Here is an 18,168-nt window from a genome sequence, read left to right on the forward strand (position 1 = left end):
GAATATTAGTATGCAAAGGGAACTTGTAGCACTTTTGAGACTAAGGAACGAAGCAGAGGGGCAGGAAGGAGCAGCTAGAAGCTGTTTTGAGCCTTGATCGCCTTGGAGTCGCAGCGAATACACATGTAAACCCTATTGGTGCCTCCTCCCACAGCCCCAAATAGGAGTGGAAAAGATCCGCTCCTTCTGGGACCAGACTGCCTTATGTGGTCTGGGGGCAGCTGGGCGCTCCGGGGGTATGTGTTGTGTACATGCCAGGCCCCCAGAGCAGCTGGAAGCTGCCTCAATCTGCCTGTTTCAGCCGCTCTGATAGCCTTTAGGGCTGAAGGGTGGGTTATAAATACCATAATAATAATAATAATAATACAAATTGTAGCATAAGCTTTTGTAGATTTGGTCTACTTCCTCAGATGCACATGCATCTTATGCTTCAACTTTTCAGAGGCTGTTCAGACAGCCTTGAAAGGGTGACACGGAGCCACCCATTTCAGCCACATTGGGGCCGTAGCAACTGCACTCCACAGCCCTGAAGTGGCCTTTGCAGGGCGCAATAAGGAGCTGCAAAAAGGGTGCCATAGCTGCGTTGCTGCAGCTTGGCGGTGTTCCTTTGGTGCTGTGTTGTACAGATGCATTGCTGGAGAGGCGCCATGACACTGTGAGCCATGTGGAGCTGCGTGTGGTGCCATGGTGCCCTGGGGGCAGAGCCAGCCTTAATGGCTGGTCTGAACATGCCCTCACTTAGTTTCAAACATGCTACAAGATCCCTTTGCATATTAATATTCCAGACTAACACAGTTATGCCGGGGGTGCTTTGATTGAGATTTCCTGCATGGCAGGGGATATGCCATAATTGTCCACTGTTACTAGGGCCAAAATATAGGACAAATTCGAGACCGAACTGTGACAAAACTCAGCCCAAAATGTAGGACATTTAAGGTCCTCCCTTTTTCTTAAATGTCCTACATTTTGGCCCTAGTAATAGTGGACAATTATGGCAACCCCGGACTGTGATTCTATGACTATACGCTCCCATTTGGCCATGGAAACCCTGTGTGTGTGTGTGTGTGTGTGTGTGTGAGGGTGACCTTGGGCAAGTAGTCACACTCTCTCAGCCTCAAGGGGAGGCAATGGCAAACACAAAGGAAAATAAATAAGTAAATAAACAAACACATCCTCTGAAGAGAGTTGCCAAATAAACCCCTTATATAGTTGTCATAAGAGAAACATAAGACTGCTGTGAAACAGGCCGAGAGGCTCATAGAAGCATAGAGTGGGGAGAGACCAGGGCCATCAGTGCTATGACTACTACTCCTCATGAGGAGGACAAAATTAAGGCAGGGCCGGCTCCCACAGAAAGCGACTAGGCCGCGTTTCCGCCGCGGGGTGGAGCCAAGTCGGAGCCGACTAGGGCTCGAGGTTGGAGGGGAGGGGGCATTCATGGCGTCGCCTTCGAAGGCCTGGGAGCTGGAGGCTTTGGGGGCGCAGCTGGAGGAGCAGGCCGCGCGGCTCCCCGGTTGCTTAGCAACCCTGAGGCAAATGGCGGCCCTCTTCCGGGACGCGGCCTACAGGTGAGGACGAGGCCTGTGGCGCTTTGGAGGGGAGACAGCGTTGTGTGTGCTGATTTCCTCTGGGGATAGCTCTAAAGCTGCGTCTACACTGGGGAAATAACCCAGTTTGGCACCACTTTAACCCTTTCTGTGGCTCAAGTGCTATGGAATTCTGGGAGTTGGAGTTTGTTGTGGGGCGCCCCACAACAAACTCCAACTCCCAGAATTCCATAGCACTTGAGCCACAGAAAGGGTTTAAAGCGCTGCCACAATGAACTACAGTTCCCAGGATTCCCTAGCCTTGAGCACACTGCAGAAATAACCCACTTTGAGGCCTCTTTAACTGCTCTGGTTTAGTGCTGGGGATCCTGGGAATTGTAGTTTATTATGGCACCAGAGCGCTCTCTCTCTCTCTCTCTCTGTCTCTCTCTCTCTCTCAAAACTACTATACCTTTATCTCTGCTTAACAAAACAAAATAAACAAGCTTCATTTATATACCGCTTCATACCGCCTAAGCAGTGTCTAAGCAGTTTACAACTGTAAACTAATTTGCCCCCAGCAATCTGGGGACTCATTTTAGCGACCTCGGAAGGATGCAAGCCTGAGTCAAGCTTGAGCCCTTTTGCTGGTCTTGAACTCGCAACCTTGTGGTTTTGAGTGAGTGGCTGCAGTACAGGCATTTAACCACTGCGCCACCAGGGCTCCTTGATTGACGCATTTAACCACTGCGCCACCAGGGCTCCTTGATTGACGCATTTAACCACCGCGCCACCAGGGCTCTTTGACGCATTTAACCACTGCGCCACCAGGGCTCCTTGATTGACGCATTTAACCACCGCGCCACCAGGGCTCATTGACGCATTTAACCACTGCGCCACCAGGGCTCTTTGATTGACGCATTTAACCACTGCGCCACCAGGGCTCCTTGATTGACGCATTTAACCACCGCGCCACCAGGGCTCTTTGATTGACGCATTTAACCACTGCGCCACCAGGGCTCCTTGATTGACGCATTTAACCACTGCGCCACCAGGGCTCCCTGGTGTAGTATGTAGAGTGATTTTGTAGCACCTTTGAGACTAACTGAAAGGAAGAAATTGGCAGCATGAGCTTTTCTACTTCCTCAGGTGCTAAGGAGCTTGTAGCTTCGCAAGGAATGGAGGCATCTTAGACTCATTTTGTCTTGCTAATGGAAGTACAATAATGCTTTTTATTTGCTGGCGTACCAGAAGGAGGAGAGGGCAGCCTGCATGGATTTTCCTCCAGCACCACCTGAGCAGCCACATCTTGACAAAATGAAGGATTGTGACTAACATCGTCATAATGCCTCCCGCTGGTATGCTTTATAACATTTTTGCATGATGAAGAAGCCATTGGAGCTTTGAAAGCTTGCAACATATGTTTTTTGCATTTAGGTTGGTCCAATAAAGGTATCACTGTTGGATTTTGGATGTTATTGTGCTTTGCTATGGTATTGGGTTCAGTTTTTCAAGGAAGAGAGATATTCTACTGGGCAAACACAAGCCCAGTGTGGTGTAGTTGGTATTGGTACTCAAACTTTTTACATTTGGGACCCCTCTACATTTATGTGCAGACATTGCACCCCCTCCCCTTGATATAACATGAATAAAAATATTTTGTTTATTTAGAGTGCTCATTTTCATTCCCATATTCATATTTCAACATTTTGTAAGAAAATAACATTGTTCAATGTAGAACACTTTTATTTACATAAATTCAATACTTAATGCAGGTGTAAATTTTACATATAGAAGATTGGGAAGAGGATGAGAGGCATTATGGCCTCCAAGTCTCACATCCCCCCCCTTTGAGTAACCCTTGGGTTCCCTCCCACCTGGTTTGACTGTTGGACTAGGACTCTGGGAGATCAGGGTTCATATCCTTACTTGGCCATGGAAACCCACTGAATGATAGAAGTCACCCTCTCTCACGATCAGAGGAAGACAATGGCAAATCCTGCCAAGAAAATACTGAGGCCTGTTACAGACTTCCCAAATAAAGCTGCTTGGGGTCTCTTTGGAGGTATGCTATTTAAATGATGCATGGGTCCTAAGAGTCCGGAGGTCGCGCCAAAGCCACACTCTATTCCTAAGCACTGGAGGGCAGCTTTGGTGCAGCTTCCGGATTCTTAGGATGCATGCATCATTTAAACTGCATACCTCCAAAGAGACCCAAAGCAGCTTTATTTTGGCAGTCTGTAACAGGCCTGAGATAGTTTTTCTTAGGGTCACCATAAACTAGAGACTACTTAAAGACACACAACAACCTGGTGTCCTCCAGATGTTTTGGGCTATAATTCCCATCACCCCTAACTAGCATAGTGAATAGTCAGGGATTGCCCTGTATTGACAAACATCACAGATGTATTCAAAGGAAACTTTTGTAGACTGAGATCCAAAATGCACTGCAGAAATAATCCAGTTTGAGACTGCTTTAACTGCCCTGGCTCAATGCCAGAGAATTCTGGGAACTGTAGTTTTGTGACACATTTTGCCTTCTCTGTCAGAGAGTTCTGGTGCCACAATAAACTACAATTCCCAGGATTCCCTAACACTGAGTGAGGGCAGTTAAAGTGGCCTCAAACTGGATTATTTCTGCAGTTTGTTTTGGGCCTAAGTCTACTTCTTCAGATGCACCTGAGGAAGTAGATCTAGGGTGCATCTACATAGTAGAAATAATACAGTTTGACACCACTTTAACTGCCATGGCCTCATCCCACAGAATCCTGAGATTTGTAGTTTTGTGATGCACCAGCACTCTTTGGCAGAGAAGGCTAAAGAGCTTATGAACAGCAAATCCCAGGATTCCATTGGATGGAGCTACAGTATGTAAAGTGGTGTCAGACACCATTATTTCTACATTGTGGATGCACCCCTAGTCTATGAAAGCTGATGCTACAACCTGTTTTGCTTAGTCTCAAAGGTGCTACAAGATCCCTTTGCATACTGATATTCCGGGCGAACATGGCTATGTTACTGAATGGCAAATGCAATGTGGGCAGCTTTGACCCCTGTGATTCCAATCATGTTTATTGAGTAGAAACAGTCTGTGCTGTGGTCTTTGATCATGATTGTAGCAAAGTGGAAATAGCAGCCAGTAATTTTCATGATAGTATCCAAAAATATTTCTCAAAACAAGTGGTGCAGAAAAACAAATTAAATGAGCACAAGATTAATTGCCAAAGAAGGTTTCTCATCTTGAGACTCTGTTGGAAGGCCAAGGTATTTTATGGCTAATTTAATACAATTTTATTTTATAACATTGGTCTTTTAATGGTCTGAAGGTATTTGACTAAAATTCCTGGGATAATTTTCTTCAGCTGAGCAGAAAAGAGCACTTGGTTCTTTCTGATTTTTCATTTTTCTATAATGGTGTTAAAGCATTAGAAACAGGGCCAGAAAAGGAAAGATTGCAAATGAAACATTTAAATGTCTTGTACATGATGGAAACATTTTAAAGGGACAACTGGTATAAGGTTTCTTTGTGTCTACTCTGTTGGAGGTTGTGTGGACTTTGGGACATGCTGCAGTGTTGCTGCTACTATTGTGAAATGAACTGGGGATGCTGAGAAATAATAGCATGCCAGAAAAGAAATAGCAGCCATTATGGAGGATGCATGTTGCTTGGTCATGAGTATTCCTCAAATGATAGTGATATAGCAGACAAAGTGCATTTCATACTTTGTCTTCTTACTTTGTATAGTCTCCACTTGCTGATTATGCACATGGACTGGTTAGTTTATGAAATCCTCACATTTTTCACAGACTTTCCCACAGGCAGAGTACAACACTCTCCTCCATTTTTGTTATTGACTTTCCATCATATTAGGGCCAATGTTTATTCATATTCCTCATTCAATGCACATTATAGTAGATAATGAACTCATCCTTTTCACTGAAAAGTGAGGCTGAATACTGAAATTCAGAAAATATGTATTTCTGAATCACTGTAAAACAATATCCAGACAGAATAATCTTTAAAAACTGGTACGCTCTTAATTCAGAGAGAGGCTTAGGCTGAAGGCAGGGGGCCTGATTTCCACTAGCATAGTGGGATTTTCTTTTTCCTGGTAAGATGCTGGATTCCATATACTACAAATTGCTGTGAAACAGTTTGCCATGCTTCTGTTGGGGAGATACCTGCCCCTTGGATTTATGGGATTACATGCTGATTCCTTAGAATGGTGAGCCCAAAGCACTTATCTCAGACACTGACTCAGTAAGCCCCTTCACATGACATTTCACTTACATGCATCCAATCATTTTCTGCTAAAGTCAGGCACCGCTGCTGTATTTCTATACCGAATGCAATTGATTAATGTAATAAAGTAATAATAAATAATGTAATGTAGAAATGCTGCTCTAAAAGTAATTCATGCAGTGACTTGGGGGGAAAAGGTCTGGTACAAGAGTGAGTGTTGCATAGTGGTTTGAGCATCAGACCATGGCCTGTTACAGACTGCCAAAATAAAGCTGCTTTGGGTCTCTTTGGAGGTATGCTGTTTAAATGATGCATGCATCCTAAGAATCCAGAAGCTGCACCAAAGCCGCACTCCAGTGCTTAGGAATGGAGTGTGGCTTTGGTGCGACCTCCGGACTCTTAGGACCCATGCATCATTTAAATAGCTTACCTCCAAAGAGACCCGAAGCAGCTTTATTTTGGCAGTCTGTAACAGGCCTAAGATTCCAGAGACCAGGGTTCACTTACCCATTTGGCCATGGAAGCTCACTGGGAGACCTTGGGTGAATCACACACTTTCTTCCCCAGAAAAACCCCATGATAAGTTTGCCTTAGGGTCTCCATATGTCAGAAATGACTCGAAGGCACACAACAAGCAGGTAGGTCTCCTTCTCACATATTAAGATGATAAACCTTTTCACTGTGAGCGTGCATGTACTTTTCATCCAAAAGTGTATGTTTCATGCCTTATCAGAGGTTTGGAGATACATATCACAGTCATTTAAAACAAATGTAAAAAAGTTAGCCATGCTTGTTGACTCAGAAACTCAAACCCATAGTTGCACAATATCTTTATTAGAACTAGTCAGAATGCTAAAAAGGTATGAACACTTTTGGGTTCTCCGGAATTCTTCATCAGGTTATGTGGTACAGAAGAGCAGAGGACAGGGAAGAAACAGAAAAATCTAAAAATTAGATCAGTTGTTTTAGTCACTCATGTGTCTAGTCTATATGGACATTGTAGACTGAATAAAACATTGGTATATTTTTAGATAATCAATGTACTATTAGCAATATGTATGGGAACAAAGAAGCAATGGCTGGTCTCAATGTCTGAAAACTCAAGAGGTAGGGTGCAGTTCAGATATTTGCCTTTTGTCTTGGGTGAAACATTCTGCCGGTACAGACAGGCCAAAAGCGGCTGGCTTCATGGTGGTGCGGGGGCACGGTGTCTGCATGGCTTTAGATGTCGCAGCCCAAGAAACACTGAAGAAATGCCACCACCCTTTCCCAGGTGCAAAAATGAAGGGCTTTCTGACACTCCTTTTGCGTCAGGGAAAGGCCGGATCAGGGCCGGGGCATGTGGTTGCAGCAGCCCGGATCCGGCACACAAAGGGGTGGCATGTTGCCACCTCTTTAGGGCCATCTGTTTTTGGCTGTTGATTTCTTAGTTGACATAGAAAAGAAGTACAGAGGAGTATGATAGTCTTTATATAAGCAATGCTGGAGATTGAATTTTGAGCAATGAACTAGGTAAAAAGTCAACTGAAGTCAAATTTTGAAATACAGTACTGCATTAAGGGTCTAGTCCCCCCCCCCCCCCGCCATTCCCTCCTACTTGGTCTATTAGATGGACCAATAAACTGACATGGTATGAGATCCTTATTTTCCAATCTCTAATCCAGACATTGTCCAGATTTTTATATATATATATATATATATATATATATATATATATATATATATTATCATAAGGAGAATGATATGGCAACCTTGCTAGGTCTGGATAGGATACTGCTTGGATGCCCTATTTGTGACAGGTGCTTTGTACATTCAGATCATGCCCTAGATGGACCTTAAAAATTTAGCTCCAGGTCAAAAAATATGAAAATGGACCTAGAACACGCATTTTTAAGACACCCTTTCATAGTTTTAGGAATCTGGTAGTCTCAGACTGTTGCCACATTGCAGAATCAATGCAGTTTGACACCACATTAACTGTCATGGCTCTATCCCATTGAATCCTGGGATTTGTAACACCAGAGCCCAGACTAAGAAGTTCAAATATCTCACAAAACTACAAATCTCAGAATTTCATAGCATCGAGCCATGACAGTTAAACCAGTGTCAACTGCATTAAGGCAAAATATGGAAGAGTTTGGATAATCTTTTTGTTTAACAAGATCTTAGCTTTGTACAGATGTTTCAGTCATGCACTGTTTACACTGTCTGCTTTATTTCACATTTATTTTATATTTCAGAGAAACAGCAACTGAGAACCTATTCCAAAACCTCCTGCAAATTTTGAGGAAAGTTTCAAATGAAATTGACGGGGCCTGTCAGGATGCCACTACACTTCCACATCTAGATTCTTATTTGCTCCTGCTGTCTGAATGTTTCAGATGCCTTCGAAATGCCTGTGTTCAGTGTGCCAATAATCAGAACATTATGAGGTATAGTTGTGGCCCCCATTAGAAGGCATGAACTTGCATAATTTTAATGCTTAAATTCAGTCATTTGTTTCACTCTGTTGAGTTCTTCCTTGATTTAATCTTTGAAATAGACTAAATAAATAAATACATATATACATACGTACATACAGGTTGCTTGGGACCAGAAATATTTTGGATTTCAGAGTTTTTAGGATTTTGGAATATTTATATATACATAATGAGATAAATTTGAGAGGGGACACAAGTCTAAACATGAAACTCATTTATATGTCATAGACACCTTATACACATAGCCTGAAGGTAATTATATACTCAATATTTTTCATAATTTTGAGTTTGTGAACATTGGCCCATCAGCAAAGGTGTCACTATCTCAGCCACCCATTTTGGATTTTGAAATATTTTGGATTTTGGAATTCTGGATAAGGCTGACTCAACTTGTATATTTCTTTCCTTATTAATTAACTTCATCTTGATGTGTTCACATCTGATATATAAACAGCAGATTATTTGTTTCTGACATCTGTGTGAAACCTTGTGAACCTTTCCGTGGTGGTAGGAATACATACTTCTGTGAGGCAAGAGGCATGTTGGTGACAGCAGTACTACTGGTAGGGTCTCCCTTGTCAGAAAGGCTTTTGCTGAGGAACCAGACAACATGTACAGCTACTGGGTAGCAGCAGTAGCGGCAAAGCATGTCTTAAAAACTACAGTTGTGCCACTCGTTATTACAACACAGAAGGAGGCATGGTAAACCTTTAGAAATTCTTTTGCCATGAAAACCCTACGATGAGACACTCTACAATGAAAATAGAAATAGTGCCAATTTCAGGATCAGTGGACCCAGTTCCCAATAACCAAAAGAACATTTTAGTATAATTAAAATAAAATATTTTATTCCAGAAATTGAGACAGGAGTTCCTCTGTCCAGAGTTTGTGTTGGAACTGAAAGGTTTTAACTGAAAGATCAGGAGCAAATTGTGATACATAGCATGAAATGTTTATAACAAAAGTTGAAGTTGAGAACACTAAACCAAGTATCTTGCCAAAATACAACCTGAAGTATATTCCCACAGAATTTAAGGCTAATGTAAAATAGATTTTCACTATTCAGCCTAATTGGTTGGGAGCTAGAAGAACTCTGGACTAAAACCAGGGACATTGGCACAGAACAGACTGTCCAAAAAGGGCGGCCTGCTGGTGCCTGGATTTCTGCCGGAGGGAAGCCTCAGCCGCCAAACGGCGAGGTTTCCCGCAGGCGGAGAAAGAACCCGCAAAAAGCGGGTTCTTTTTGCGTCGCGCTTGTGATGCCCAAGTGTGCACATGGCACGCTCATGATGTCACAAGTGTGACATGACGTGCGGATGCTATGTGTCCGTCACGTCATAATGGTGGCGCCCATGTAGACAGGGTGCCGCCATTTTGATGCCGCCAGTACATACTAGGGTTAGGGAGCATGTGCATGATGCGCACTCCCTAACCCTAGTACCACCGCCGCCATGCCAGATTTTGCCCATCTGTAATGGGCCATTGTTAGGGAAGAATGTTAAAGTGGACTCAAGATGGATTATTTCTGCAGTCTGTTTTGCTTTAAGATTATTGTACTTTGCATTTATCATGAGAAGACATGACTCTGTAGAAAAGGCAATAATACTTGGTAAGGTAAAAGGCAGTAGGGGAAAAAGAAAGGAAAGATCACATTACAGATGGCTAGACTCAGTCAAGAAAGTCACTGTCTGAATCTTCAAGACCTGAGCAGGGTTGTTGATGTGACCTAGAGGTCTCTCATTCATAAGGCTTCCATAAATCAAAGTCGACTTGATAGCACTTAATCTTTTTTGATAAAAATGCATGTTCTCCAAGATTTCTGAAAAATAATGGCAGTTTGTACAGAGAGGGATCAGTAAGTTCCTTTAGGATGTAGTTTGTCTGGTCTTGCAGATTTGGACTCATTTTGGTTAGCTAGGCACTTCCTGACTAATCTCCCAATCAATCTGAATTTTCAATCTAGATCATTTGCCAAGGTCTCTGCTGCTGCATGGAAACACACAGTTCTCTTTTTAGGAGAAAACTGAAGCAAAATCCTTTAGAGATAGCTATTGTGTCACTGCAATTGTCCCTGATGGAGTCCTCATCAGTGTCACTTCCCCTGCCTCTGAACTACTTAGCTGCCTAATAGCTGCTTGGTACATATTTTCTGGGTCCTCAGAAAAAGCTGTTGCGTTCACTCTTTTGTGTTTAGGTTTACAGGAACTCAACTTGAGTCCTTCAATAGAAACCTCAGAGGACATTTAGTGAGATGCTAGATGAAAAGTGATAAGTGAAGAAAGGCAAGGTAGACAGACCTATATTTTGGAGAAAGCCTTCATAGGGTCTTTAGAAGGTTCAAAATGTTTTTGATTTTATGCAAATCAGAAACCATATGCCTCTTAATTTCTGTAAATTTGACATAAGGGAAAACTCATCAATAACTGCTAGTAGAACCTGCTGTTATATTATGCTATGTTTTACAAATTTTGGGTTTGAGCTGATGCTTAAAACATTTATTTCTTCTCCTTTCATAACAGAAATGTGGGTCTCATTGATGAATCTATCCATCTTATCCAACTGCTTCAGAAATTGGATAGTGGTGTGGAGTCATTGTTGACAGGTAAGATATTGTTAGATTAGTGCCCTGCAGATAAGCTACAATAATTTAGTAATCCACAAAATGTATATTGCCTACTTGCCCACTTGCCAAGTTTATCATAGGATCGATCAGGATTGAGAGAGCAAGATGCAGTTCATGAACGTTTCCCTTCCTAGTACCTGGATGAGATGTCTTTGGCAGGTGATGAAGTCTTTATAGTAAAATTAATTTAGGTGTTTGTGGATTTAATGCCATAGTCCCTGTGTATGTTTCCTGCAACTGGAGATTTAGTTTCATCCTTCTATAAAAATGAACTGAATATTTGTTTTCATGGAAAGCATGCATCTCAGAATAGGGATTCTTAAATTGTCATTATAAGCTCCCAATTTCAAATCAGGATCTTCCATCAATTCAAATCAGGGGAGAGCCATCTCCCTGTCTTACATAAGATTAAACAAAACATGCTGCTTAAATTATTGTGCTTTTGTGTCTCACATCTGCAGGTAAATTTAACTGTTCTCATCCTCCTCCTTTCCTGATTTGGTTAAGTGTGAGCAAAAAGTCATTACATACCCACCCCTATCTCCTTGTTGCAGAACTCCCAAAACTATATAAATGTCATGGGGTTTTTTTGTGCACTGTGGATTTTTCTGGAATATTATAGTACTATGTTCTATAATTTCAAGAAAGCATTCTTTTGTTTAGTTAAAAACCTGAAACAAAAACAGTGATATGTTGGATGATAGTAGTGCAGAGCCATATGATGCTGCTACATTCCCTGAAAATGCTGTGGGAGTGGTTGTTGATGCTAACAGTTCAGCTCACTACACTACCGGATGGAAGATCCTCAGTTGCCCCCAATAAGATAAAAAGGAGAAATAGAACTGACAGTAAAGGTTTCCCTTTTGATGTGATTGTCAAGTCGTGTCCAACTGTAGGAGTGGTTCTCATCCCTGTTGTTAAACCAAGAGAGCTAGCATTGTCAGACTCCTCCATGGTCATGTGGCCAGCATGACTAAACACAGAGAAGCACAGAAAGCTTTTACCTTCCCACCAAAGTGGTACCTGTTTATCTGCTTGCAGTTTTACATGCTTTCAAACCGTTAGGTTGGCAGACATTGGGACTGGTGATGGGAACTCACTCTGTCATGTGTTGTATGGGTCTTGAACTGCCAACCTGCCAATCTTGTGCTCATCAGAGTTGGCATCTTAACCACTGAGCCACTGTGTCCCCTAGAACTGATGGTACCCTACTATGTGGATTCAGGTAGATATTAAATTGTATAAGGGATAGAAAGAAATCTGTGGCACTCCATAGTATAAATCTTATGAGAGCTCAGAAGACGTCATGCAGTGTGCCTCTCTAGTATTTTTTTCCCCAGTTAGAACTGGAATTTTGGGAATGCATTGTTTCTGAAAAGTTTAGAAGGATGCTACTTAGAGTAGATGATACTTCAAACTGAAAGATCCAAGAGAATCAATAGGGTTCCAGTTTGTCCAGCTCCTGGTGTAGATATAAGAGTAACCAAGGCCATGTTGATCTCTAAAATATTACTCAGCTGGAAGAAATTTTGGCTCAAATTACTTGTCTCCAAAAAAAAAAAAAAAAAGCTTTCATAATGGAAAAAAAAATACAGCTGGCCCTCGGTATCTGCGGGGATTCATTCTGGATCCTCCTGTGGATACCCAAATCTGTGGATGCTCCAGTCCCGTTGTCCTCAGTTGTAGTGTGGCCATGAAGCTGTGCCACCATTGGCAACAATGGCACTTTCTCACCCCAACTGTCTGAAGCCTGCCTCACTGCTCTTACTGCAGTGGGTGGCAAGAGGGACTGCTTCCTCTTCCTCCTCTTCCTGCTGCCTCTTCCTCCTCTTCTTCCCCCTGCCGGTGCCACTGTTTGCGGGAGCTTTCTATTTTTGCTGGCTGTGGAGTGCTGCCCCTGGTAGGGCTGATGTGGAGGGCTGCTCATCCTTTTTGTTGTTATTGTGTGCCTTCAAGTAAATTCTGACATATGGCGACGTTATACCAAGTTTGGAAGTTTCAATTAGTTCAAAATATGGCAGCCAGACTTGTCACCAGTTCATCAAGGTTTGACCACATAAGTCCAATTTTAAAAGATCTTCACTAGCTGCCGATTCACTTCCGGGCGCAATACAAGGTGTTGGTTATCACCTTTAAAGCCCTACATGGCTTGGGCCTGGGTTACTTGCAGGAACGCCTCTCCCTACATAATCCGCCCCGCACTCTTAGAACATCGGGGAAGAATTTGTTGGAATCACACACAACCAGACTAACTTCCACTTCCCAGAAAGCCTTTACTGCAGCTGCTCCAAAACTCTGGAACAGTCTCCCGGAAGAGATCCGTCTCACTACCTCCTTGGAGGCCTTTCAGAGGGCAGTTAAGACGGATCTCTTCCAACGAGCTTACCCACCTGATCTCTTATATTCTTCTATCTCTTTGACCTAGATTGAAACATCTCTCTCCTCTTTCGCTTTGATAGTATCGTTTTTAATTGTTATCTGTTTTTATATTCTATTGTACTATATTGCTGTTTTTATTGTTGTGATTTGTATTTGTATATTGTATGTTGATCCACCTGGGAGAGGCAGGAAAATACAAATAAAATTACTATTATTATTATTATTATTATTATTAGAACCTATCATGAGTTTTTCTTGGCATATTTCTTCAGAAGGGGTTTGCCATTGCCATCTTCTCAGGCTGAAAGAGTGTGACTTGCATAAGATCACCCAGTGGGTTTCATGACGAAGTGGGGATTTGAACCTTGGTCTCCAGATTCATAGTCAAACCACTAGGTCATGCTAGCTCTCTGTCCCTGCCATAATGTAAGAGATATCAGGATAATTGAGGCAAGAATTCTAACACATCAAATTGTACTCGAGTCATATTAAATAGCTGAATTTGGAACTGACCATTGTTGTAGCCAGAAACAACAGAAATAATAACAATAAATGGCACAGTGGTTAAACATGATGCAGTGGCTAAATGCTAGTACTGCAGCCACAACATTGTGAGTTCGATTCTGCAAGGCTCCAGGTTGATTTGGCCTTCCATCCTTTTGTAGGTCGGTGAAATGAGTACCCAGCTTGTTGGGGGCACTTGGCTTACAGATTGTAAACTGCTTAAACAGTGCTTAGTTCACTTTGAAGAGGTATAGAAATGTAAAATGCTATTGCTATTGCTAATACAGAAGGAGTTTTAACAATATATACTCTCCTATAAAAGTTTAATCAGAACTAAGTCTCAGTGAATTCAGAAGGGCTTCTATCCAGGCAAGGATGCATAGGATTGCATCATCAGTTAATTACATTAATGGGCATGTTTTTGCTGTCCAATTTCATCTTGTAACATCTATTTTAAGTTTTTATTGTAATGCTGGTAATGTGGGTAGAAAGGTCTAGAGTGACCCATCAGTTTGGAACTGGTGATTTTTTTTAAAACCCCGAACACTGAAGTGGTGTGTCTTGTGTGCCTGGCAGATGCTTTTACCACTGTGGCTAACTTGTGGGGAGTAGTTTATTTTTAACAACATATTAATGAATAAAACAGCAGGAAAGGAAATGCCATGTAAAGTGCTGTGACTTAAATAACAGTTTTCAATATCTGGTTACATTAAACTGCAGCTTGCATTCCATCCCCTGGAATGAGAACATGACATTTTAATATAAATTAATGGCAAAGTCCCACTTCTTAGAGCTGAAGTATATATATTTAAATAACTGCTTCTACCTTGTTTATGTCTTTTTTTTAAAAAAAGTATAATCTGCTTTTTGATCTGTTCAAGTTGTAGATGAGAGGTAACAACAATTTTTAAAACTTATACTATATTTTAAAATCATTGTAGCACATACCAGTTAAAAGGCCAAATGATGTGTGATGTTAAGTGTTTCTTTACAATTAAGATGTAAGGTTTTTAGTGTTATTTGGGAAGGTAATGGGGTCAGTTCAGATATTGCAAGAGAATTTGACTCTGTTCTTCCCAACATGTTTTGAAGAAAAATTATCTGTTAAACTTATTTTTTCTTTGGGAGCAAATTCTCCACTGGCACCAGTTAAATTTCCTATGGGGAACACTTTTTCCTAGTCACCTGTTACTGTGTTGAGAGATTACCTTGTGCCAGCTCATTGTGTAATTTTTTCCCCTGCAATCAAAACGATTGCAGTACTAGTTTCATGGTCTTTTAAATAATAATAATAATAATAATAATAATAATAATAATAATAATAATAATAATAGGGACAGTTCTTAGCATACAAGTTATTTATTTCCAACTTTGTTTTGTCTTTCAGTATATCCAAGACAGGGAATTGGTGCCAGTATTTTGCTACCACAATTGAAGCAAGAACTGCAATTACATTGTCAAAATAATATTTATAGTATTATTTTCTGAAAATATTTTTTGGAGAATGACAAATACATTATACTCGTCAAAATGTTATGTAAACATAAGCATGAGTTTTCTATTTGACTTTTTGTTGGTATGTTTGGATTTCCTGCCAGTCTAAAAATAATACCTTAGGGCCTTTTAAGATAGTTTTCTAAATGTTTGTTATAATTGATAGGACTACCTTAAAAGTGCTTTGAGTTATATTTGTTGCTGATGGACATATTACAAATCAAGATGAGACATACAGACATTTAGTCCTAGAATATTATTGGATCAGTTTATTAAATTATTATTTGTTTATGTAGGAACCTCAATGAAATCATAAATTAAATGTAAAAACATATCCATATAGTTATGGTGACATCAGAATGCTGATGCCATTTGTTCACAAGAAACTCACATAGTCCAAAGAGAGAGCCAGTTGTAGATTTAGTAAAGATCAGCAATTCCTTGAATAGATAACTGGCCACTACAACATTGAACTATCTGAACCTGCTACTCCCTGGAACCATGCTATAGCCATTGCTGACTGATTGTTTTCTTTTAAGGTATGTTTTAACTGTGTATTGTTTAATTGCTATTTTAAGGAAGTGGGATATTGGGATATGAATTGTATTATTTTAACTGTAAGCCACCCCGGTTGTGTTCCACAGAGAGGCAGGATATAAATAAATTTTATTATTATTATTAATTAGTATGTTATGCCCAGAATGAAATAAATTCTGTCACCATAACAATTTGGGGAGAATAATAATGGGAATATTTCGAATAATGAAGAGATATATGATGGTTAAAATATATTTAGGAACTAGTATTTAATTTAATAACACTGTACTCTGCCAATCTACATTAGGAATCAGTAGTATGGCAGAGGTTATTAAGAAACTAGGGAAGGTGTGTTAACATGATCAGGAAATTTTTAAAATACTCATGGAACCTCAAATGACATATCTAGTATTAAGGATACTATAGTAATGATATTCCAGACCTTTTAAAGGTTCGTTAAAAAAACTGGAATGTGGTATTATTTGAATTTAGAAATGAGTTATTATACTTCTTATACAGACCAACATAATTTCTGTTCAAGGAAAGCATAGTGGTGTGTCTCCTTGATTTAAGGTTCTGAGTTGTATTAAAATTCATATCCCATGCCAACCAAAACTGAAGGCCTGATATCTTATTGAATTATTGGGGGGGGGGATGTAAGGTGAGGGGATCCTGTAGTTTGGCAAGAAGTTAGAATACCTAATCATATTTTAGAATATTTTCAGTATCCTGCATAATAAATTATCTCAGGATGTTCTAGAATGTATTTAAATTTGTGATACGTTATTCTTTATAGAACCCACAAAAACTAACATAGGGAAAATGGGAAATTATTGCTACATTTTGTGATGAAATTGGATGAATAGGACCATTTATCATATATATAGGACCCACTATTAGTACCTATAGGAAAGGGAACACTGGATATTTATTAAGCAGATAGAACATCCTATTTTTGAAAAAGTGGCAAAGTAGAAACTGCTACTACTAACTGCACTTGTTAAAACATCCACTCTAAAGAAGTGGAAAAATACTTTGCTGGTACAGCTAGTTTATTCTGCTCTGCTCCTTCTGCAAATTTTATTTTGAAAAGTTTTATAGTACACCCCATGATACTGAACATCAAAAGAAACAGCATGAATAATCATCTAGGTATGTTTTGGCCCTATACAGACAGGCCAAAATAAAGCTGCTTCAGGTCACTTTGGAGGTATGGTATTTCAATGATGCATGCATCCTAAGAGTCTGGAAGCTGCACCAAAGCTGCACTCCAGTCCTTCTGGACTCTTAGAACGCATGTATCATTTAAACAGCATACTTGCAAAGTGACTCGAAGCAGCTTTATTTTGGCCTGTTACCCTGACTTTTTTTAAAATATAATCTTTATTAGAAAAAGAAAGTTCATACATTAATATAAAATACAGATCGTCACTTCAACTGTTGCCTTCGTGTGCTGATATCTTCCTTAAGTTCTTGTAGGCTTTGAAGAATACTAACTAAAGAAAACGCAATTGTCTCCTGGTCATTGTTAAGATTATTGCTTTATAATTTCCACACACAATAAAGAACAAATTAGTTATTTATTATAGTTTCTTATCATACCCTGACTTTTCAAGACCATCATTCATTGGATCTAGATCAGAACAAGGAGCAGAGGCAACTGTGGTTTGGGACTACTTTATAGCTTGGGCAGGTAAATAGTAGCTGCAATTCTGTTACATTTGTGTTTTAATTTTTAACAATGTTCTTTAGTGTGATAGAATCTGGCATTCTCTACCTAGAAATGAAGGAATGACGCCCCCTTTCAGAAGAAGGCAGTTTTATCATTCTCTGTCTTCTACTGAGCAAATATTTTCTAGGGAAATGGCTGCATTAGACATAGGTGTGAAACACACACAAGATAGAGTGGCTTCTGGCTACTTTGGGGACGGGCATCTATTCATTTCTTAGATCTAGAACAGAACAAGGAGCAGATTCTACACCAGGGATAGACATCTGTGTTTTGGAACCACTTTATAGCTTGTGCAGGCTGAGAGTGGGGATCATGGGCGGAGCAGCTGCTGGCTACTTTTTCTTGTCCATCTGCTTGACACCATAGATTTCTATGATGTACAGTTACTCCTCTGTTTGGCTATAACCTTACTAGTTCACTAGAAGTCACTATTTAATTCAGTTTTCCAATTCTAGAATGAGTTTCATGCCTTAATTTCTAGTCTGTGTTATTTTACGTAAGTCACAACATTACTCCTGGGATGCAATAGCAAAGATCATATTATAAAAATAATTCAGTAGCTGTTTTTCTAAAGAGCTGTTAGATGAGTGCCTCATACTTTTTCCTGTTGGGTTAATGCTGCTCTTAACCTTTCCACATAACCAGTTCTT

General features: G+C 40.4%; 1 protein-coding gene across 5 annotated transcripts in view; it reads left to right on the forward strand.

The window, feature by feature from the left end:
- Nucleotides 1-1,428: 1,428 nt before the first annotated feature.
- ATXN10 (ataxin 10) overlaps nucleotides 1,429-18,168 on the forward strand; it is an 89,304-nt gene continuing 72,564 nt past the window's right edge. For all 5 annotated transcript variants that reach the window (XR_016281275.1, XM_089524893.1, XM_089524894.1 and 2 more), the window contains exons 1-3: nucleotides 1,429-1,568; nucleotides 8,010-8,201; nucleotides 10,769-10,851. Coding sequence is in view for 4 of the 5 variants with exons in the window: in XM_089524893.1 (XP_089381019.1) it covers nucleotides 1,438-1,568; nucleotides 8,010-8,201; nucleotides 10,769-10,851 (406 nt within the window). In the remaining variant the exon portion in view is untranslated. The remainder of the gene's footprint in view (nucleotides 1,569-8,009; nucleotides 8,202-10,768; nucleotides 10,852-18,168) is intronic.

The sequence above is a fragment of the Sceloporus occidentalis genome, unplaced genomic scaffold, assembly GCF_023333645.1.
Source record: "Sceloporus occidentalis isolate IW3139 unplaced genomic scaffold, rSceOcc1.0.p SCAF_5, whole genome shotgun sequence".
Classification (NCBI taxonomy): domain Eukaryota; kingdom Metazoa; phylum Chordata; class Lepidosauria; order Squamata; family Phrynosomatidae; genus Sceloporus; species Sceloporus occidentalis.